General features: G+C 41.3%; 2 protein-coding genes across 2 annotated transcripts in view; one reads left to right on the top strand and one right to left on the bottom strand.

The window, feature by feature from the left end:
* The window catches only part of HID1 (HID1 domain containing), a 45532-nt gene extending 28941 nt beyond the window's left edge, over positions 1-16591 (bottom strand). The window contains exons 1-3 of the mRNA XM_035104414.2: positions 16337-16591; positions 6918-7067; positions 2352-2522 (exon numbers count right to left, since the gene is read on the bottom strand). Of these exons, the coding sequence (XP_034960305.1) occupies positions 2352-2522; positions 6918-7067; positions 16337-16402 (387 nt within the window). The 5' untranslated portion in view covers positions 16403-16591. The remainder of the gene's footprint in view (positions 1-2351; positions 2523-6917; positions 7068-16336) is intronic.
* Positions 16592-19826: 3235 nt separating this feature from the next.
* The window catches only part of CDR2L (cerebellar degeneration related protein 2 like), a 31930-nt gene continuing 27335 nt past the window's right edge, over positions 19827-24421 (top strand). The window contains exon 1 of the mRNA XM_035104418.2: positions 19827-20741. Coding sequence (XP_034960309.1) covers positions 20663-20741 — 79 coding nt within the window. The 5' untranslated portion in view covers positions 19827-20662. The remainder of the gene's footprint in view (positions 20742-24421) is intronic.

Here is a 24421-nt window from a genome sequence, read left to right as displayed (position 1 = left end):
TCCCCATAAATTATTTGATGTTATTTAGTCAACAAAAACATTTTCATACACACCGTATTCCCAATATTTCAACTACTGCAATATTTGATCAGTTTAATCGTTTAAAATGTTATTGGAAAGTGAACACATTTAAATAGGTTGACAGTCTGTATGAGGATGAACTATCATAGGCCTAAAGCAAAATGAGGCAAGAAATCCCCACCATGCTGTACACAGGCTGTAATTGGCAGTGGGGACTATTTTTAAGCAAGTCATTCTGAAGATATGGCGTGGAAACAGATTTCTGTGGCATTCTCAGTTTAACAATTTGCAAAAACAAAAATCCCACCAACAACTCAAAAAAACACATAAAATGGTTTCATCCTGTGTTGCTTATGACTACAAAACTGCAGTTTGTGAAACAAAACAAAATTTTTCCAAATTCTACAAGCAACACCCAAATGAGAAACATGCAAAGTGACTGAATGATCAATATTTGGTTGCAGACATTTCCCTGCTTTGTCAGATTTAAATTCCTTGACAGAAATGGGAGGTTTAGAGACTAGAGTGGCATTATAGAACTCAAAAGCAAATAATTTTTATTACGCATTCGGGGAAAGTGGGCAAAAACAACTCACAAACTGATTGCTTCCAGACAATATTAAGAAGTCCGCCCCACTTAGTGTTGCATTAGGGTTAGCCCTCTTCAGTAGTTCCTGCACATTTTCGAAGTCCTATTTTCTAAGGCCAATGCAGAGAACACATTTCAAGTGTTCAACACAATTTACACCCATCACAACCCTATTCCCACAGACACTTGGGCTGCACACATAGTCTTGGAGGAAAATAAATTAAGAATGCCACCAGCCATCTCTTCAGGTGAAGGAAATGGGTTTGAAAACAGCCCTATACAGCTTGGGACCATGATAACTTGAAGTTTCTATATCCCAGCTGATCATATATGTATATATGATCATATATGTTGTTATTGTAAATAACAACAACTGAAACTACTGATAATATGTCTGAACCCTGGAAACTATTGTGATCGTGGTTGTTGGCTCTGAATAAGCATGACTTGAAACAAGAGATCAATAGTACAGTCAGTCCTTGCCATTTTTCACTGGCACTGCAGACCAAAATTACTCCTGAGCAGGCTATTGCAGATGCTGAGTAAGATGCAAAATTCAGCAACAAAAAGCACCCTACGTTGTCTTTCCAAGGACATCACTAGTCCAGGTTCATTTTCTTCCCTTCCACCCCATTTATAGATAGAATGAATTTCAAGACAGTTCTTCCACACCAGGTATCCTTTTGAGAATGACCAGCTTTTCCTTGAGATGCCCATGGATGAAAGATAGTTTAAAAGATACAGGCTTGGACAAAACAAGGTGCCTGCTTTACCAGTCTTTCCATTATGAGCCTCCAGTCCTCCGTTAAATGTGTTTCAGTGCTTCATTTTAGAAGGCAGAAATGCTGCCAGGATCAGAGCAAACCAAGCAACACAGTGCAGACATCCCTGGGCCTGGGTGAAGTTTTCCTACCTTTAGATAAATATAATTTAGTAGTTAAAATAAATTAATCATTACACTTTGATTAAGAAGTCCTGCCTCCTTCATCTGTTTGAAATTGAAGTAAATTTTAAGCTGGTTCCTATGAACCCAGAGAAATGGATCCTGCCCAGGGAGAGCCCAAGGATCCAGGCAAACAGACGAATTTAAGCGTCTCCTGCCCACCAAATAACAGAGACCAAACCAGGACGTACGAAGCAAGGCACTTTTATTTTCGCTGTTGCAACAGGGTCCTTCCTCTCACGCAGGAGAACAAGGAAGGCCCCAAACAAAGATGTCTTGCCCTTAAAAAGAAATTTGAAATTGGTTTCAGCCCACCCCCCAGAAGCATCATCCATATGTCACAGAAGGGGTGTAGCCCAAGACCCCCCCTCCCTAGATTCATCATAGGTACATCATGAAAGGGGAGGTCTGGTGGCAGTAATCTGAGCATCCTGGACCCTGCCCCCTGCCCCCAAAACCTAATCAACAAAAAAGAGAGATATTTACATTTCCCTGTTTCCCAGCCAAGTTAATCACACCCTTTTGTCTGGCACTCAGGTATCAGGATGCCAGGGTTATCACTTTAATTCCTGAGACAATGAGAAGGTTCCCCCCACCCCCCTTCTTCCTTGCAGAGGAACACCTGGTCAGAGAGAGAGTCAAAATGGTGTCAGAAAGGCCTGTCTTCCTGTGCTGCTTCAGACATGTGCCTGTACTGTACATTCATGTACATGTTTTATGAACATTTATTATATATATATATATATGACCTCAAAATTCTTATAACAAAAGCAATAGTACAATTCAATAGATACATACCCCTCCTCGACCTGCCCCAGGAACGGTTGACCAGAAGAAGCCTCTCCAGTCGGGATCCTCAAAGATATAGGGTAGGATGCGGGTCAACAGGCGGCTACAGTTCAGGACAATCTGCTTTTCCTTATCAGAGTGACAGCCACTCTCAGCTCCCTGCACCAGCTTTTCCACTGCCTAGAACAAATAAGGTAAAGCAAATGAAAGGAACTACAGTACTGGCATGCAGACACCAATTATTGCCACAGATAATTCATGTTTTCAAATGGCTTACTGCAGCAGCAGCATTTAATAAATGCATATTTATTTATTATTAGTGCTGGCCTCTGTTTGAACGTAATAGGTAACATCCAATGTTTCCATCCCATTTGCACAACAGATTTCCATTTGTTTAACAGAACTTGCCCTTCTAGCGCCTTCCCCCACCCAAATTTCTTTTGGAACAGATTTTGAGGGTGGGGGGGGGAGAAGAAGAAAGGGAAATACTTTTGTGAGCATTTAAATCTGATCATGCAGTGCTGTATGTTACCCAATACTGAAAAATGTGACAATTTAGTAAAGACCGAGGAAGAGAAAGAATTTCAAGACTTAGAAGTGCCTAATCAAAATCTTACTTTCTTCCTTGATCTTGAAAAATGACTGAAGGTTCCACAGATGAATGTGCTGCTCTATGAGAAGTGCTCTTAACAAGTGCCAAGCATAATGGAAGAGGTGGGAAATATGGATCCAACTGGTCAATAGATTTGTAAAGTGTGGGGAGAGGGCATGCCAGACTTCCAAGAAAAATACCTGAGATCAAGTTAACATCACTGTTTTTCAGGAACAAGGTCACTGACTCCAGTATAACCCTACCAGCAGCAGTCCATGCCAGCTTCTATTTTTGCAGTTATTATCTGATATTCCCAGATACCTTTTTGGTGGGAGAAAAGCTTCGGTCCGCAGTATGGTACACATTACTCTTGAAAATGAACTCATATTTGAATTGGAAATGCAAAATACATTTTGAGGATCAATATGCTGCTTCCAGCTCCTGGAGAACTATCAGAAATTGTTTAACATGACTGCTTACATAGTTTGAATAGCATGCATCCAGCCCAGTGATTTGCAAGGTATGTAAAGTCATATTAAATAGAGTGCTCTGCAAGTAAATACTGCATAGCGGACTAGCAATAGTCCAGTCTACAAGTACTGGTGGTACAGTAGATACAAATAGGTTCCTCTTTCCTCCATTTACCAAAGAGTAAAAAAAAAGGGAATATTGAAAGTATTTTCAATGTCTGAAAGAAACACTGCTTGTCATTATTTATTCCAGACTAGAGCAGGTGAAGTTCCTGTTGCTGAATATGGGAAAACTCTCCTGAGATACATCTTTTGTTGGTGTTGTTTAGTCATGTCCGACTCTTCGTGACCCCATGGACCATAGCACACCAGGCACTCCTGTCTTCCACTGCCTCCCGCAATTTGGTCAGACTCATGTTGGTATCGGTAGCTTTGAGAACACTGTCCAACCATCTCATCCTCTGTCATCCCCTTCTCCTAGTGCCCTCAATCTTTCCCAACATCAGGGTCTTTTCCAAGGAGTCTTCTCTTCTCATGAGGTGGCCAAAGTATTGGAGCCTCAGCTTCAGGATCTGTCCTTCCAGTGAGCACTCAGGGATGATTTCCTTAAGAATGGATAGGTTTGATCTTCTTGCAATCCATGGGACTCTCAAGAGTCTCCTCCAGCACCATAATTCAAAAGCATCAATTCTTCAGCGATCAGCCTTCTTTATGGTCCAGCTCTCACTTCCATACATCACTACTGTACTGGGAAAACCATAGCTTTAACTATATGGACCTTTGTTGGCAAGGTGATGTCTCTGCTTTTTAAGATGCTGTCTAGGTTTGTCATTGCTTTTCTCCCAAGAAGCAGGCATCTTTTAATTTCGTGACTGCTGTCACCATCTGCAGCGATCATGGAACCCAAGAAAGTAAAAGCTCTCCCTGCCTCCATTTCTTCCCCTTCTATTTTCCAGGAGGTGATGGGACCAATGGCCATGATCTTAGTTTTTTTGATGTTGAGCTTCAGACCATATTTTGCGCTCTCCTCTTTCACCCTCATTAAAAGGTTCTTTAATTCCTCCTCACTTTCGGCCATCAAGGTTGTGTCATCTGCATATCTGAGGTTGTTGATATTTCTTCCAGCAATCCTAATTCCGGTTTGGGATTCATCCAGTCCAGCCTTTCGCATGATGATACATCTTAGTGATATGCAATTATCATAATATGCTACTGTGCCACATACATGTATAGGAAAAAGACAGACCCACTTGCTTATTTTCTATAACTGAAAGCAGGAAACTACAAATTTGATGCATATCCCCTGTTCAAGACACCCTTGTGCTGTTAAAGTCTTCTCTGTTAGACAGAGAATTACAAATATTCTGCTATAATGAATAAGAAAACCTAAACAAGAAGAGATGAAACCAAAGTCTTTAACAACCACTTCAACTTATAATGCAAGGGTTTAAATCTGGTATACAAAATGGAATAATACAAAGTGCATTTTTATAAATACTGAACTTGCTTGCCCTGGGGCACAATTTTCTGAGGCAGGAAGTGTTGTTTGTTTATTTAAGGAATGTATCACCTGCTTTGCAATATATGTCTCAATGTGGCAGAATATATATAATTAAAAATAGATAACCACATCAGAAAATGGAAATAGTATAGCAACATTCATAGTGCCTGGGCCTCCTGAAATAGAACTGCTTTAACCTGGCACCTAAAACTTTGCAGAGACCCTATCACCAGGCTTCTCGCATTGTAAGATGGTCCATTGCAGGAGGCACAAGCAATTTACTAGAAAAGCAAGTTCTAACTTGTTTTCCTTTTCACCAATTTCTAACTTGTTTTCCTTTTCACCAGTATTATTCTATCATCACTACATCATGTTCAGAACCAGAAAAAGCATTTCCAGCAGCATTTTTCTAGCCTCTGAGCAATCAGATACAAGGAGTTTTTCATCCATGGTAATAATGGTGGCCTTTTCTTTTCCAAAGCATTTTAGGGAGAGGCTGGAAGCACAGCCACTGATCTTCAGCTGGCCTTTCCTTTTCTCTGGAGAAAACCTCTGGGACCATCCAAAGGCACTCTAAGGAAAGTGAGGGAAGAAGGCTAGGTGGTTGAATGCCTCCACTTTGCTTTTCACCTGGCCCAGCACCAAGCGTTTAAAAATAGTTCTTAATCCTAATTTAAAAATAAAATAAAAATTGGGAGAGGCAGGGGGTCTTGGTCCAAGGACACCATGCTGCCTGCAGACACCACATGGTGGACTCCAGGCTTAAAAGAACATGAGAGTCCCTATAATGGGATTCAGAGGCATACCTAAGGTCACATCTACGGTAGTTTGACCCTTAGGTCTGCTTTCTTGGGGAGGGTTAGGAAGATGGTATTCTAAAATTCACCTGGTAAACATAAATCCTGAGCACAGTTAAAACTAGCAAAAGTCTGTCTGGATCCTTTGATCATATGCATATCTAGGTATCTACAGTTAAAACACATGTGAGCTTTATAACTGGAATTCAGATCCTTGCACTCTTATTCTTGCCTTGCAGGCTACTACTGTCCAACACTGATTGCCATAGTTAATCCTTTTGAAATTTAACTACAGCTTTCATGTTTGCCTACCCTGCAGGGTATTGGTAGTTTGATACTATTTCCTCTTTCAGATTACCATAAACCGCAACTAACAATGAATCTACTGAAGTATTCTATTGCCTTGGTGCTAATTTAGGATTATTTGGAATTATGGAGTCGTTTCAAAAACTAATAATAATAATAATAATTTATTTATACCCCGCCCATCTGTTGAACATCTATTGAACATTAAAAGCTTCCCTAAATAGGGCTGCCTTCAGATGTCTTCTAAAAGTCTGGTAGTTGTTTTTTTCTTTGTCATCTGATGGGAGGGTGTTCCACAGGGCGGGTGCCACTACCGAGAAGGCCCTCTGCCTGGTTCCCTGTAACTTGGCTTCTCGCAACGAGGGAACCGCCTGAAGACCCTCAGCGCTGGACCTCAGTGTCCGGGCAGAACAATGGGGGTGGAGACGCTCCTTAAGGCATACTGGACTGAGGCCGTTTAGGGCTTTAAAGGTCAGCACTTTGAAACGTACTGGGAGCCAATGTAGGTCTTTCAAGTCCGGTGTTATGTGGTCTCGGCGGCCGCTCCCAGTCACCAGTCTAGCTGCCGCATTCTGGATTAGTTGTAGTTTCCGGGTCACCTTCAAAGGTAGCCCCACATAGAGCGCATTGCAGTAGTCCAAGCGAGAGATAACTAGAGCATGCACTTCTCTGGCGAGACAGTCCGCGGGCAGGTAGGGTCTCATCCTGCGTACCAGATGGAGCTGATAGACAGCTGCCCTGGACACATTCCACGTGCATTCCACGTGAACAGTGGTCTCTACTTAAGAGTGAAGGACATCTCATTCTGAATTGATTTACCTTTGGCCAAATGCTCCCCTTTGAATGAGCTAATGTTTGTATAACTGAATTTCACAGTGGGGGCAATACAGGAAGAAGAATGCATTTTACCTTATAACACAAAGTAGCCAAATTTGAAGGAGATTCTTCCCTCACAGCTCTGATTTCTGCAGCAGGAACAAGAGCAAAAACATCTTGGACTGAAGTAGCCGTATCTGCCCAGAACTGGTCCCAGAACGCATCATCTGTTGCTTCTACAGGCTGAAGAGACACAAATATCAAAGGATTGAATTGATTCAGTATTTTTATGCTGCTTTTTCCAACAGCAAGGTTGAGGGCAAAGCAGCCCACAACAATAAAGATCCAAAAACACATCCATCAGTATAATCATAGCACATCAGTAAGCAAAAGCGGACCAATAAAAAAGACATTCAATACAAACCCATGCTTATTCAAAAATAATTTATCAGAAATGACTGCTAAGCACTAGCCCAGTGCCAGTTGACATAACTCCTATAGAAAGGGGTTTTCTTGCCCAATGCAGCAGCACAACCTGGGAAGGCAGGTGGGAGTAGTCAGGTGGTCTTTAATGAAAACGTACAAAACCTGGAAATGGGAATGACTTTTGGGAAAGCTAAGAGCCACAGAAGGCTGATCAGAAAGCAGAGAGTAGGTTAAAAACACCACAACACAATTATAACCTACAATGGTTTTTGAGTTACTGGTTGAATACTTGATGTGATCACTTTATCAAGCAGAGATTTGAATGAAGTCCATGACCAAGGAACATCCAAAGCCATCCAACCAAATCAACCCAATACTACTGATCAGTTGGACAAATGTAAATGCATTATTAATAAAATAATAGAGGATCTTGGAGAGACACAAGTAGGGTAGAAAAACTGAAGGGAAATGATGTAGAGAAGCTGGGAGCAAAAGGGCAAGGACTTAGGGCCAATGGGAAGGGGCAAGAAGCTGTGGTGAGAATCGGCAGGTCCCTATGAAGCTACACCAACATCTCCTGTTCGTTCGTTGCAGCTTTCAAGACAGACGCTTTGAGAGACACTTACTTTAATAGAAACCAATGCATGTATGGGAACAGAGCTATATACAAAGGCAGAGTAACACACAGCGTTCTGGACATGGGTGCACATCTACATGCATATAGTTTATGATACAGGCAACCACAAAAGTCATACTGAGCATACTTGATTATTTTGCCAACACAAACAGTCACTCTAAGTATACCAAGTGAAGAAGGTTTTCTCTCCTAATAAAGGAAATAAATTTCAGTCATTACAGACTCACTGAATACTACTCAGCAGGACAAGTCAAGACATCAAGTAGAACGAATGTTCTATCTTGATCTTGTGTGACTGACCTAGTAAAAGCTCCAAAAGCAAACAGCAGTTCTTGCCTAATAGCAAGTTATTCAGGGCATTCGGCAATTTCAAATTGTGTTTGGAAAGGGTGAGGAGAGGAAAGATGACTGCTTGTTTAAACAAAGACAATTTCCTGGCTTCCAATTTCCTGGCTTTACAGCAGATAAAGGCATCCAATGCCAATATTGTTAAAGAACAGTTTAAAAAGCAAGTGACAGTGAGAAACTTTGTCATGTCTGATTAATAACTGGCTGTGATGAAGGAGTACCACCCGAGATATCGATAGGTGATGTGTCACTAAAACACAAAGACCAGAAAGCTGAAGCAGGTAAGCAAAGCATAAACTGGTAGAGCAGGTTTGTTCTGTAGTGGTTATATATTCCCATGAGATACCGTACTAATGTTAACTACCTCCCTGTCACCATCCTTAACATCCATAAAATGAGCCCCTTTGCATTCTCTAAAACAGGGGTTCCCAACAAAATTTTCTCGAGGACCCCTCATTGAGCCGCTATTGTGACAAGGACCCCCATTAATTCCTAATCCTGAAATTAAAAAGTGAGAGCCAAATTAAGAGTCTTTTTATATTTTATATTTATACGTTTTTTTACAGTTCTTCCTCTTCATCTGTAGGCCTTTGTCGTTTTAACGAACCACTTTTTAACCAACGGTCCATTTTTAACTACGCGAACTGTAGCTTCCGCGAAAAACAACGCTTTGTTTACAAACACTACTGTTTTGCAAAGAGGCAGCGCGCGCCAGGGAGGAGGGAGGGGAATGGAGAAGACAGGGTACCTGTGCAGTAGCGCACAAATGAAGCCGACGCACGCAAAGCATCTTGGGGAGGTGAGCGTTAGTAGAATGCGTGCGCTGCCTCTTTGCAAAACAGTAGTGTTTGTAAAGCGCCGCCTAACGGCATACAGCAGAACTACTGCCTCTATCTAATTCTAGTTTTGCGCTAGACTCTGCTCATGCAGGAAGCGGCCAAAACAAAAAATCTGTTGTCATACGAAATATATTTAATATATTTTTTATTCTAATAGCATCTTGCGGACCCCTCTGGCATAGCTCGCGGACCCCTGGGGGTCCCCGGACCACCTGTTGGGAACCACTGCTCTAAAAGTAGGCACTTACGGTAATCACAGGTGATTGCCTTAATGCAGAAAGTATTTGCATGTTAACCAATGGGCAACACAGCAAGTCTGCATTCAGCTCCTTCTCAGTGAGGAAAGAGGAAAACAGAGTGAACAATCAGAAATAAATTTGGCAGGAAAGCATATTCATGGCACTGAACTACTGAGAATCAGGAATTTTAGTGGATTGTGTGCACAGGTGTAAAATGCATTTACACTGACATTCAGAATGATATAACCGAGTATTTAGGAAAAGAAGTGGCCCCTGACTTGATGTATGTTGGAAGCCGCCCAGAGTGGCGGGGGAGACCTGGCCAGATGGGCGGAGTATAAATAATAAATTATTATTATTATTATTATTATTATTATAGTAACAACTACCCAGAATAAATAGGATTGGTATAACTGGGGTGCAGTGTATTATGCAACTCAAATACATCCATTACCTTGACAAATATTCAAGTTACCACACTCTTTTCAACATGGCCCTGGGAAAAACTAATGAGCAAATCACCCGCAATGCAGATGGATTACAAATGTGACTTGATGCTGGATGCTGGATATGAAAAGGCAAGAAGAATGCAAAACTTAATGGAAGGAATATCAAATCTAGTGTATTAGAATAGTAGACACAGCACTCATCAAAGAAGTGTCAGCCTTGCCGCTTCCCTAAGCTCCACCCCCTCAATAGTGTCCTCTCTCACAGCCTTAGGATGATGTCCGTCCCACACCCTACAAAATCCCCTTCCCAACTCTCAGAACAGCCACTTTGTATGAAAGGGTGGCCATTTTGTGTATGCACCCCAAGCAGTATTTTCAAGGGAGGTTGTGATCTATCCATGTTGGATTGGGGGGGGGGTTAATACGAGCACAGACCCCTTGCTATTAGCTGATATATACGGTACTTTCCAGCCATTAAATTGTGTTAAATGAACCCCCACCCCTCAAAATAATAATAATAATCCTCTGCAAAGTTATCTAGCCAGATGGTCATGAGGAAGCCAGAGAAGGAAGTACAGTATTATATGCTCTCAAGGCAATGATTCACCAGGGACTCTGCTGAGAAGGTTGTGCACTGGAAGAGTGTTGATTTACATGAGGAGGGTGGAGAGAATTCAGTGCTGTGCACCTATTTATCCCACCACATATTAATTTCCTTTTATTTTCCCCTCCCCCACTAAGAACCACGAAAATGTAAGGATCGCTGTAGTATATATAAAAACCATATTGAATGTTACATTTGTAAATAATGTAAAATAAAAGTATAGAACATAAAACTTTAAAAAAAACAAAACAGTTTGATTCCAGATCTATCCTCTGTTTCACTGGAATGCAGTATTTCCGGAAATACTGGATATCGTTCGGGGAATTAGGCAGAATGTCCTGGTCAGATGACCGCCAGGGGAAGGGGCCACTTCAGCAGAAAAGGCAGGTGTTCTACCTTACACTGAATAGTTTCCTGGCTGAAAAAAAACAGCAAGTTTTTGCATTACAGAATCTTTCCCCAGGCATAAATATTTGGACTATTTATTATAGTAAACTGTTTCAACAATATCATGAGTATGTTTGATCCAATACTCTTTGTACAAAACATTGGACAAGTTGGAGGCAGGGGAGAACATACTTGAGAACTATGCTTTTAGGTCACCTCCAAAATAAGCTTCAGAGACCAACGAAATTACCTTAAGCTGCTACCAGACCTATGTTCAGCTGTGCCATCCTTGATGTGCCAAAAAGTTTCTACCACTTCCATTAGAATTAAAATGTATCTTGAAATAAAAAGGCACTGCAGACAAAGATATCTGAACACAACATAACCACTTGCTACGGGCATGCTGTGATATGTCTGCAAAGCCTAAGAGGACCAAGGGTATTATAAGTGAGCTCATTATCAAAAGTAACTATTATCTTACAGTGTAATGATTTAAATATCTATTTGTAAGTAAGAGCCATTGAGTAAGGCAGGCCCACTGAGTTCAAGGGAACTTATATCCAAGTAAGCAGGTACATGATTGCCGCCTTAGTTGAGTATTTGAGGAAAGGGGTTAGAGCCAGGAAACATAGCTGAGGTTTAAAGTACCGGTAATTGCTATAAAATAAAGCAAGAGATTTAATCCAGGGAAAGTGAATGTGTGTATCAAGTGGTGTGGTGTGCATTTTAGTTCTGTCTTAACAGTTTTGCTTTAACTTGAGAGAAATGAAAGGAGCTACTTAAATTCCAGTGGACCTGATAATTTACAGAGAATCAACAGCTCTGCACAAGATTCCTGAGGAAACAGGATACATCTGCAGAAACAAGAGAATAGTGCTACTCTTTGAAACAGGAAAAGGCAACAACACACTTCCAAATCAGCATTAGCTAGATTTTCAAATAATGGTAACTTAATAAAGATAGTGCAATGCAGAATTTTGGACTTGTATGGGAAATCTGGGTTCAAATCCTTGCTGAAGCTGGTGGTCTTGATAAAATCACCGTCTCCTAGCCTACTTATAAGTTTGGTGCAATAATAAGATGCTTTGTAACCGTCCAGAGCAGGGTGGATTTGATTTAAATCAAACTGATTTAAATCACGATTTAAATCACGATTTAAATCACTAGTCAGTAAGGCTTGATTTAAATCATAGTTGATTTAAATCATAAAGACTAATTCTTGCTGGTATAACTTTAATATGCAAGTAGATGAAGATTTCTAGAATAACAACTTTTCATATTAGTTTTTTTATCCCCAGTTTAATAGGTTAATCATTCATATTTGGACAACTTTACTGTTGTACTTAGGAAGGAGAAAAATAATCATTACCTTAATAATAACAATTTAAATAGATTTATTCAACTGAAACAATAACATTTCAGCAAATGTTATTTGCTTAAACAAACATCCATGTTTGTTAACTAATTTGGCTAAACAAAAACAAAATATATATATTTTAAGAAACTTAGACTGTCAGCCCAGCCTACACATGAAAAACTTAAATACTGTCCACTCCAAACAATCAGAAAAATATTGTTTCTATTCTATTCACTGAACTTCCTGAAACTTAGCACTGAAGGGGTTGCTTCTGTATTCATAGGTTTGTAGAACAATAGGATTAAGGTCTTTTTCTCAACTCTGTTCATGTTATAACATTTTTGCTGTGAAGAAGAGGCATGTGATCTCTGTTGAGTCAAATTCAGTTTTGAGAACTGCAAAAGTAAACCAAGCATCTGTGATAATATCTTGTAGGCAGAGAAACTGCCCAATAATCTTACAAAAACCTCTGGAAGAGCATGACATTGTGAATGGATTAATGGAATTTATTTACCCCCAAAATTAAACATATACAACCTTATACTACAAAATTAAAAAACTAATCTTTATTTCATGATGGAATAACCTTTGGATGGTAATATGTTTTCCTCAAAAAGCATTTTATTAAAAAAATCCAATTTAAATCAAAAAAATCGATTTAAATCAAAAAAATCTGATTTAAATCAAAAAAATCCGATTTTTTTTATTTTTTTAAAAAAATCATTGATTTTTATCCACCCTGGTCCAGAGCCCTTTATGAGGGGAAACAACCTAGAGATGTATAAAAGGGAAAGGAGATCCTATGCATACACCTGCAAGGTAAGACAGGTATACAAATTAGCCTGCTGAATTGTACTTAATGTTGTCAAGCAAGAAAGCCTAGTTTGACCATAGCTGCCCAAATACCGGTAACTTTTGCTTCTCGTGTCTAAGGGAGTTGTCTTGCTGAGTTCAAATGCCTAAAATGAATGCCTCTATATTTGCTATTCCTACCCATCAGTAAAGGAGACAGTAGGAAGAAGGAAGGCATGCGATTAAAAAATAAATCTATCATTTTCTCTGGAGCAAGCATTCCAGTTGCAATATAAAAAGCAATCCACCAACACTGACAGAATGCAATGGCAGGCAGCGTATTTTCACCAAAGGGACTATAGAAAAGATAGCACTGCTTACCGTATTTGCAATTTGTACTTAATTACATTAACATAGTAAAAACACCAGCCCCCAAGTTACAGACGCACATAGCCTTTCATACTTGGTCACTATTCAGGCTTTCTGAAAATTATCTAATTAGAATTAGAAAACACAGACAACAGAAACCACTCATGTGCACTAAGTCCAGTTGGTTCAGATCTGCAGCCTGACATTCACAAAAAGAAATTTGAAATAGTAGGATTTATTAGGTTACAAAAGGGTGTGTTGTGAGTACATGTATTTATGATCATTTTTTGTCAGTCTGTACAACAGTATGAATGGTATAGTTTTCATTTTGACAAAACAGTCAAAAGCAACAGCATCAAACTTCAATTCACCTATCCCTGACTGATATGAAGGACCTACTTTTTCTTATAATGATGTAATAAACAGCAGCAGCAAAATGCTACATACAGAATGTGGCTGATAAGGCAGTGCTATATCTTACACAGATATTTTGGTGACTAGCCACAAGAAGGCCTAGTCATACATACTGCACCTGCATGTACTGTAGTGCCCTTCTCAAGTATGTAAATATGGGTGTTCCATCTCCTCCGCCCACCTTTCCTCATGGCATAATCTCCCCAGTACTGCTATAGAGGCTTTAAACAAACCAAGCTAGGAACACCAACCGTTCACTTTTATAAAAGGAATGAACTTGTAAAGTCAGCAAACCAAAAAAAAAAAAAGAAGACTCCTATTTCCTTACTGTGTACTACCATAGCACTATGCTCGGACTGTGAAACCCAATGAGACTTTTTATACTTATGGTTGTAAGACTCATTGAATTTAATCAAGCTTATTTCTAAGTGTAGGTGTCAAAAATTGCAAATGTTATAGTCTCTTTATACATACACATGAGTTTTTAATTTTTCCTTTACCCAATTGAAGGACATACATACAGTAATGCAGAACACCACATTAGCACTAAAAGAAAAAAAAGGTACATAATATTCTATTAAACCTAAAATGTTGATTTATATTTTCCCATTATCTTTCAAAATATTTGTCCTAACCTCAAGCTGGCTTACGGATTTTACAAATCTAATTATTATTTAGTGATGGGACAAGGAGTGTGGGACTAGGCACAAGAAAGCCTAGACATGCATACTGCACCTGCAGGTACAAATCAAATTATTTGGTGATGGGACAAGGAATGTGGGACTCTCATGATCCCTAATGGGTGCCCTTATTAGCATTCTTTTCTCCTTTGTTGGTACCTGTAGAAAAGGAACCAACAAGAAAAGAAAGTTAACTTTTTCCTCATATCATGAGATCTGAACATATAACGCCTGCTCTGAAGGTCTATTTGTCCCTCCTTTTATCATAAACTCCATACAGCAAAAATGTCACCATGATTCTGCTCCAAGCAGGCCTTCCACTGCCACATTGCAGCAAATCAAAATAAGTCTGGAAAATCCATGTCACCAGAGCTTCAAAATATCTCTTACTTTTACATATCTGCAGGCCCAAGCACTAGGATACTTACACTGACAATCCTAAGCAGCATTGTTATATGCCAACTGAAGGAGGTGGGTGTGTTTTTTTTACAGCCTCTGCATTCTCACACTGTACCTGTCTCTAACCATGGTTACTAGAGTCCTATGCTTTTTTGCTGGAGATGGCAAAAATTCACCAGCTGTTGCATTTTGGCCACTATGCAACAAGCAGGGTAAAGAGAAGAATTTTGCTGAATATATTTGTTGAGACTCTTTCACTAGCTGTAACTTTCACCCTTCAAGTACAAATAAAAGATCTCAAGGCCCTTCCTGTCTCCCTGTCAATAAGCACCACCTCACATAGTCCAACCTGTCTGGTTCATGCGATGTTTCTAAAGTTGCGACAGCTGCTGCACTTTCCAGTACTCACTCAACTATTTGCCTGCAGGCTAGCAGTTCATTACCTCTTCTCTCCGTAACAGCATTTTTTTTGTACCCATGCACCTGACTTAAAATTTAAGGGCAAGCAAACAAAAGGCATAACCCGATTAGCCGAACACCATATGCTGTTTAACCACTAATTCCCCAAGCTTCCCTGAAAGGGTAAAAGAAAGTTATGCATCAAGGATGTGTGTATCCAAATGATTTATTCAGTTACCCGATGCTATGAAATAGATGCATATAGGTCAACAAAACAATTCAGCATTTTGCAAACAGCCTCGATCCTAATCATGCTCATTTTTTTACTCCAGTTGTGATTCCTTTACCACAAACTGTGATTGGGGAGAGCGTCTACCATCTGGCCTGACCACATCATATTACTAGTCTGCACCCTTCCAACTTTCTCCTATGCATCCAACTACAGTATTCTCCTCAGGCCTTCTGCTCCAGTGAGGCCTTCTCCGACTGTTAGGCCCAAATCCTTGAGGCAGCCCACCTCTGTCAGCCTCTATTCAAGAACATATGGAGCTGTGGGCACCGCAGGTTTTACTTGGCTGCCTTGCGTATGTGAGAGGCCAAGTTTAATCCTGTGGGTTGTGGAAATAGCACACCGATAAGAGGGGGGGGGCAATACAAATAAAGGCATGGCAGCAAGCAAATGGTTTGCAGCACAGCAATGTCTGTGAAGATAAACTGACTTAAGACCCACTTTGCAGAGAGCTTGCAAACCCAGTACTTTTCAGGTGCCTGTATGCATCTCACAAGGTCTATTCCCACCTAGATCCCCACGATGGTGGGCTTACCCCAGACTCGCTTGTCAACGCCCCCCAGAGGGAGAAAATGGGGGGGTGGATCTTCCAACATCAGAAGCTTCCCTTTTGGATCCTCTGTCAAACCCCAGCCCCACGGCTTCTCCTTGGATCAATGTCCCTGTCCAGGAAGGAGACCCTTTGCCCATCAAAACCCCATCCCCCCAACCAACCAACCACCTCGAAAGGCCTTTCCTTCAAGCCCCCTGCACGCCTCTCCTCCTCGCCTACCTGAGGAGTGAGCCAGCCTCGCCGCCGATGCCTTTAATTTAAGGGGTGCTTCTTCTCTCCCTCCCTCGCAGGCCGGCCCTGCTCAGGTGCGCTTCCCCCCCCCCCGCCTCACCTGCGTCTTGGTGGTGAGCTGGATCACCGCCTTCCTGAAGTTGAGCTTGGAGTCGGCGTTGCCCATCCTCTCGCGGCGCCCGGATCCGGGTCCGCTACCTGCTCACTCCCTGCGGCGGGCCAGATCGAGCCTCCTCCTCCCTCGTCGCTCGTCACCGCTAACAGCCCTCCTCTCCTTCTCCACCTCTTCCTCTCCTCGGCGCTGCGGGCTCCATCCCGGCGGCTTCGCTCACCTGCTTCCCTACGGCGGAGGCTGCTACTCCCTCCCTCCCTGTCAAAGGGAGCCGCGCAGCAGCTGATGCTGTTGCTGGTCCTGATCCCGCCTTCTCTCGTCAGAGAGAGGCGGCTCCTCCTCGCGCCTCCCTCCGTCCCCGGCAGCAGCCGCCCCTTTCCCTCATCGGGGAAAAAAGCCACGCTAAGCCCGCCTCCCTCTCTTCCATCAGCATCGCCTCTCTGGTCCTTAGGCACGCGCGCATCATGCATCCCTCCATCTTCTTGGGCAAAAAGGCCTTTCTGCTCAGTTGTGGTGACGCCTTCTTCGCACGGCTCCACACTAAAAAACATATGCTCTCGGTTTTTCTCCAATTCTGCCTGAAGCGCAGACCTCTGCCCAGCTCCCTCGCCCCGCCTGCTTCTCATTGCAGCCTCCACAATTTCCCGCGCTCCTGCCTCATGCACACCCCATGTTCCCCCCTCCCTTATACCGCCTTGCAGTTTAGTTCTATATGTTTTCATACTGTGTTGAGGAGGGCATCCTCCCCTTAAATGTGTATAAGATTGGAGCCCTACAGTACATCATCTTCTTAATCAGGCATAGGCAACCTTGGCTCTCCAGATGTTTTGGAACTACAACTCCCATGATCCCTAGCTAACAGGCCAGTGGTCAGGGATCATGGGAGTTGTAGTTCCAAAACGTCTGGAAAGCCAAGGTTGCCTATGCCTGTTCTTAATTACTATCCCAAAGTATTTCATGACTGGCTTTTTGGTCCTTTGCACAGAATAGCCCCATATACTGTACCGGTATATGCATTCACCCTTTCCCCACTTGTTCAACCTATTTATCTTCCACATATTTATCTCCCACTATTAATTCATCTGGTCCATCCTCCACTCCCTTCTAAACTTTAAATGGCAAGATTGGCCCGAGAGATTTTGGTATGTATAAAATTGTACCCACCTATCCTATGTTCTGGCAACATAGGCAAAAAGTACACATCCATATTTTTAACACTGTGCGCACAAAGCATACTATGCATGCAAAAAATATGAGGTTCAAATTCTGGCATATCCAAATATGGCTGGGAATTTAGGGAAGGCACTTGTCTGACACTGGAGAGCTGTCCAAACCCTTTGCACACTTCAGATAAATTTCAGGGCCTTGGGTTATTTTATGGAACATAAAGGTATGGTCATACATATAAGAATACTTTTTAAATATAGCTATACAAATATAAGGAACTGTTTAAGAGATGATTAGCACACTGTCCCAAATTTGCTACCCAAGTCAATTGCCACGGTTTGCTTCAGAATACGTCCAGACCTTTAAAATAGTTCCTTCTGCTCTTTTCCTACCTTAAAGTATAAATGTGGCTGGTGAGGGAATTTGAATTGTCCTCATTAATGACTTTGTGTATAAACCAAGTGTGGTAGCTACTCTTCTTTTGCCATAGTAAAAATTGACAAGATATATATTTTCACACACATCCTTCTTAATTTCTACTTTATTCAGTTTCCAGCATTCATCTTTCCTTCTTCCTTCTGTATCACCCACCACTAATATGTTATCAATATTGATTGAAGGCTCATATGTAAATGAAGAGTCCTGCTAAATCAAAGCAGAGGCCCATCTATCCCAGCATCTCGTTCTCACAGTGGTCAACCAGATGCCAATGAGGGCAACAGTACTCTTACCACTTGTAATGCCCAACAACGTATATTCAGAATCACACTGCCTCTGATACTAGAGGCAGTATACTGTATAAAGGCTGGTAGCCACTGATAACCTTGTCACCCATGAATCAGTCTAAAATCATTTGTAAGTCATCTTGTCGTAGATAATTCCATAGTTTAACCAGGCACCTTATGAAGAAGTATTTCATTTTGTCTTTCTGAATCTTCCAAAATTCAGGTTAATTGGTTGGGCCCTGATTCTTGTTTTATGAGCAAGGGAGAAAGTTTTATCCACTTTCTTCACACAATATATAATTTTGTACATATCTGTCATTTCATCTACTTATGTGCCTTTTTTCTAAACTAAAAAAGCTTAGCATATTGATTTTTCCCCCATTGGGGAATTACTCCAACCACTCGATCTTTTCGGTTGCCCTTTTTGGAACTTCTTTTGCAGGATATCAAAAAAAATATCCTTCTTGGGGTATGGCAACTACAGTATTCCAAGTGCAGCCAGATTTGTATAACGGCATATTAGCAATTTCATTTTTAATTCCTTTTCCTAATAATCCCTCACATGAGGTGGGTTTTTTTGTGTCTTTTTTTTACAGTTGCCGCACATTAGGTCAACAACTCCATCAAGTTATTTGCAGAATTGGGCCTATAGCTAATGCTTGATTTCTAAGAGGAACCAGGTGAGCTTTCTCCTAACGCAGGTGAGGGCTAGTTACAGGTAGGTAGCCGTGTTGGTCTGACGTAGTCAAAACAAAATTAAAAAAATTTCTTCCAGTAGCACCTTAGAGACCAACTAAGTTTGTCATTGGTATGAGCTTTCGTGTGCATGCACACTTCTTCAGATACACTGAAACAGAAGTCACCAGGCCCTTGTATATCGTGAGAGGGTGGGGAGGGGTATTACTCAGAAGGGTGGTGGGAATGGGTGATTGGCTGATAGGTGTGGTCAACAGGTTTACCACACAAAAGCTCATACCAATGACAAACTTAGTTGGTCTCTAAGGTGCTACCGGAAGGATTTTTTTAAATTTTGTTTCGCAGGTGAGGGCTGATCGAGAAAAGATACTCAGCGCATGCTCAAGGACACTATTTTTTCATTAAAGAAAACTAGATTCTGAATTAAACCCTGGGGAAGGCTGGCTCATCAAATTAAGTTATTTTGCCAGTAGTTGATATGGAATCATCAGCAACCCTCCGCCAAATAGATGCCTACCCCTGTTCCAAGCTTTCCTACGCTGTCCTCCACTAGGAAGTCTATTTGTCACCTCCAATTGCACGGAACAATCCTGCCACTCCCATCTATTTTAATAAGAGACATGCAATCAGATCCCCCCCCAAGTCGGATTGTTCGTTTATTGCATCGAGAGCAAGGATTTTCCAAAGGAACAATGGCAAAGAATAATGCCAGCATAAGCTGTCGTGAAAACATTCATCGCTGGCTCTTACCCAACACACACATCTCCAGCGCGCAAAGGAAAAGCTGTGCAGGCTGCCGTAGTAAAAAGGACCTCCCACTTATGTGCAGACTCACAGATTTGGGTTTTGTTTTGCTTTTTGACTGGCACTCTCCACGACTCCGCCCCTAGCTCTCTACATCCTGGAGGAATGCAAGCCTCAAATCCGCCTAGCAGCTAAAATGCATCTGGAATTCCTCTGATGAGAAGGATGGGGCGGGTAAAAAATAGGAAAAGGAAAAGGTCTGCTCTCGCTCTCCCTCCTCCCCTCCTCCCGCGCCCATGTCTTTTGCATGGAATTTTTTTTGCAGCAGTTCCATGCTAGAGGTCTCCACCGAGCTGCATGAATAGGAACTGGCTGCATCGGAAGGTTGCTCTTTCTTTTGTGCATCATCACCCAGCGAAGTCGGCGCAAGTAAGAGAGCCTTTGCAAATTGCAGTCTTCAGGTTCTGGTTCCCGTCCGTAACAAAGACTTAATAATCCCTCCTCCCCCAGCCAGAAAGCAAGATTTTTGGCGTGGAGGACAAGAAAAAAGGCCGGGGAGATTCGTACGCCACGTCTTCTCTGCTCTCGCTCTTTCGCTCCCTCGCCAAAGGGCTGATGGAGAGAGAAGGAAGGAAGGAAGGTGATGCAGAGATAGAGGGAGAGAGAGAGAGAGCTCGATGCCTGGTACCACTGCAGCAGCAGCAGCACTGATCACAATAGCACATCTGCAAAGCCATTGTCCCAACCTTACGTCTGTGCAGGATCAGACCTACTGGCCGATTCCCAGCCCTAAAGCCTGGCGACTGGATCCTGCCTTCGTCAGCTTGGGTCTTTGGGAGAAGATCTCCTCTGCTCCCCCTCCCCCAGCGCCGGTGTTTTCTTACCCTTGATTGTATATCTCTCTCTGCAGTATCCTCTTTGAGAGCTCAGCCTCTCTCTGCTTTACTGCTCTGTTTTGGATGTTTCCGGAGTAGGAGAGCTAATGCTGAGCGCCGACAGGATGGAAGAGTTTCAAAGCGAGGAAGAGGAAGCCTGGTACGGCCAACAGGACTTGGAGCAAGGTAAGGAAACGTATAAAAAAAAAACCAAAACACTATAGCACCAAAGCCATGGCGATCTTCACACAGGGGAAAGGGATAGCAGAACGGGATAGGGACACAGAAGCATATAGGCTTCCTAATCCAACTTCTGAAACGCCTTTCTCTCCCTGCCTTCAGTACTTGAAAGGCTGCACCATCTCTCAGGGGAGCTAAACCATTGAATTCTAAATGTAATATTTCACCGTACATCAATGGGGAACTCTTTAAGTTAAAAGGCCTCTGTAGACCCAGGGAAAGATGCATACATTTTGCCCCAAGTTATCCTAATAGGAAGAAATACGTCATCATGTCATTAGTGTTCGTGGTGCTAGACCTCTGCAAAAATGGTCATGGCACTTGATTTGAGGCCAGCTTTTAGCTGTTAGTGCTAGTTTAGATTAGATTTAAGTCATGTTGGTTACAGACAATTGTAAAACAGTAAGAACTGACTTGTACAGAAATGGGAGAGAGATATACTGTAATGAGAATGGAGAAAGCTTTCAGTTGCAAACAACCAAAAGTAAGTGAACCATATTTTTTTTTGAAAGATAGAAATTTGTTTAGTATGTTTTTTTTAATGAGCAGCCACAAATTTATGCTGTATGTATGCTTTCAACAAAAGCAATATTTGCTGCACAAGCTGCAATGAGCTGCATTTTAAAAAATCAAAATATTATGTGTGCCAAAATCTTACTGACCACTAGGAAATCTCTCCTTTTATTATATGAGAGCCCCCCCAAAAAAATGAACCTTCCTATGCTCAGTAAAATAAAGGAATTGAAGATAAACCTACAACTGTAATATTGAATTAAATGCAGGCATAACAGTTGGTGAGATAATCTCTTCAACTAATAGCTTCACATGGATGCTCATAGCCTTAGGAGATTTTGTTGGAATGTAAGTTTTCATAACTTCAGTTGCAAAGGAGGAAATGAGAAAAGACTAAACATTCAATTTATAACATTGCACACTTAAACTAATAAAAAATACGCAGCCTAGATATTAGAGGTGCAAAACATTCATGAAACTGGAGATCAAATCAATACCCTTGTATTGTGGAGAGAGAGTCATAGCTAAGCATTTTATATCCCAATGAATTAAGCATGTCCTTAACTCTTATATGTACTTTGGCCAGGTTGCGGCCTTACATTTGGGGGGGGGGGGCGGGCGTTACAGCTTGCTCCATCCCATCAAAACGAAGGCAGGATCCTAAGATGGAATGCAAAGGTGAGGATTCTGTGTAGGGAATCTAGGTTAAAACACAATTGACTTGATCCTGAACAGCATACAACTTGGCTTCAATTTCTTGAGGCAGCATCAAGAAAGTAAATATATTCCCACCCCCCCAAAAGTGAGGTCACTATGAGGGCTTGCCTGGTGACACTGAACCTAAAGTGTGACAGTGTTCAAGAACTTATGCTTATGTGCATGAATAATATGAAAAGAAATGATGCTTCCAGAGGATGAAAACAATTTGGAGAGCTACCATATCCTTGCATACCAATTTAAAAACTTGAGCCAACACCTAAGTGCCTAGGGTGGGAGCAAGCCAACATTAACATTAGCATAACATCAGTAAACATAATTTTCCACTGGCATTGCAGGTGGTGTTCCATGCTGATAAACTGGCATAGTTATTGAGGAACAGGGTCCAGGAAAATAGCGGTTATAATAAAGAAGCTTAAATCAACAAGGAATATGAACATGGAGAAAGTGTTGAGGTCTGCTATTGCTTAATAACTACAACCACAGTTAATATGTACAATACACAAAGCTGAAAATACCGATAGTACTGTATTCTGTGCAGCTGCATTGAGGCGGAATAACAGTCTCTAGCTGATTACTGTCTCTTGAGTTTAACATGTTATTTCAGGCTTGTCGTTTTTTTAGTTGGGAAACACGGAAGCTTTTAAAAGATGCAGTGTGTGTTATGCATTGTTAAGAGGATCAGGGTGCGAGCCTTCTGGGGGGGTCACGGAAGCAAGGTAATATTTGGCAGCAGATTCAGATGGGGTCAGTGACCTTCCCTGCAGGTTAAATGCTGAAACTGGTAAGGGCAAAGTAATGTGGGAATGACATCGGTCTTGTTGACCCCAGTTTAGAATGTGATTTTGCTCGGTTATCAAAGGTGTTCTTTATGTAGGATGGAAGAAATCTGCCAAGAAATCAGTACTTTTAAGTAGGAATTCAGCAAAGGATTATTATGATCACCAACCACTTAGCTACTGGTTCATTACCCACATTCTAAGCTTAATATCTCCATACCACATTCTTTTCTTTTCACTGAATTTCCAGCTGTTTGGATATTCACATCTCTGCCTCAGTAAGTTTGCTTGCATGAACCATCAATTTAGTTATGTCTTTCACTGCCAAGAGACTTCACATGAGGCAGTTGCGAAGTATTAACAAATAATAAGTTCTAGGGTTTCCCCCCTTTTAATTAATTATGTCTCTTACCTAAAAACCATTTTTGAATGATACACTTTGACCCCACTTGCTCTCTGCTTACAGGGTATTTAGTATTCTACATGGCTAAAGTCAACTGGTAGCCTACGTGGAATGATGAAATAGCAGCTTCTACTTGTAATAGCAGCTTCTGTTTGTAGGGAAAAACAGCTTTCTTTCCCTTGTGGTGTTGAAAATTAAATGAAGAATGTCTTCTGAAGTCTGAAGTGTGGGACCTTGTGCACATGACCTTGTTCTTCCTCCTGACCATCCTCCTCCTCCTCTCCTTGCCCTTAAATATCTACCAGTCAAGAATATTTCTCTCCAATGCAAAAACTAAACTGGAATCAGTTTGGAGAGTATGTTCAAATTTGAGATCTACACACTCTTTGCAGAGTTCCTGTTTCTGAATATAACAGAAACCTACACCCTTGACTCTAATAATTTAAGTGGCATGTTTACTAACTGTTTATGTTATTGCCTGAAAAAATTCTAGTTCCTTTAGAAAGGGGGATTAGACTAGATGATTTTCAGGTTTATTTCCACTCTTTGCTTTTAGAATGCTTTTCATAGAAAAAACTACTGGGTATATAAAGTGATTTTAGATTTAGTAGTATGACTGAGCCTTTTTCAGGTAATATCAGCTTCTGTATATAGTTTCAGATTTAATTTAGCCATTGAATTTGGACAATATTGACAAATGGGTTTATTTTGTTTCCAGCAGTAAGATTTTGTAGCTTTTTTATTTTTAGACATGCTTTTATTGTTAACAAACAGCTGGTGATGGCACTGTAATACTACACTTAAAACAATGCCACTAAATTGTGGCTTATGTTGCTTTAAAGGCTGCAAAGAACAGTCTATAGAAAAACCGGTTTGGCAGAGCAAGAGTGTAAACACGGATTTTGTTTAATCAGAAACCCTTTCCCATTTGCTGAAGAAATGCATTGTGTGGCCTTGTTCCTTTAAGGAAGTCCTGCAATTAGAATGCATGAATGAAGGTAGAGCTGTGGAGAGAAGTGAGGACAATAAGCCTTGTTTCTGGCAGCTGGAACATGATGATGTGGCTGTACTGACATAATGCAGTAACTTCCCAAGGAATGTTTGCTATGAGAGCTCAAGGGAGTGAACTAGGAAACCTAAACTATAAAGAATCAGGGGGAAATTTCTACTTATTGGCTTATTATTTAGTTCAGAATAAATATACCAGAAGAGAA

Source organism: Zootoca vivipara, chromosome 2 (assembly GCF_963506605.1).
Source record: "Zootoca vivipara chromosome 2, rZooViv1.1, whole genome shotgun sequence".
Taxonomy (NCBI): domain Eukaryota; kingdom Metazoa; phylum Chordata; class Lepidosauria; order Squamata; family Lacertidae; genus Zootoca; species Zootoca vivipara.
The sequence above is the reverse complement of the archived record's forward strand: the minus strand, read 5'-3'. Positions and strand labels throughout refer to the sequence as shown.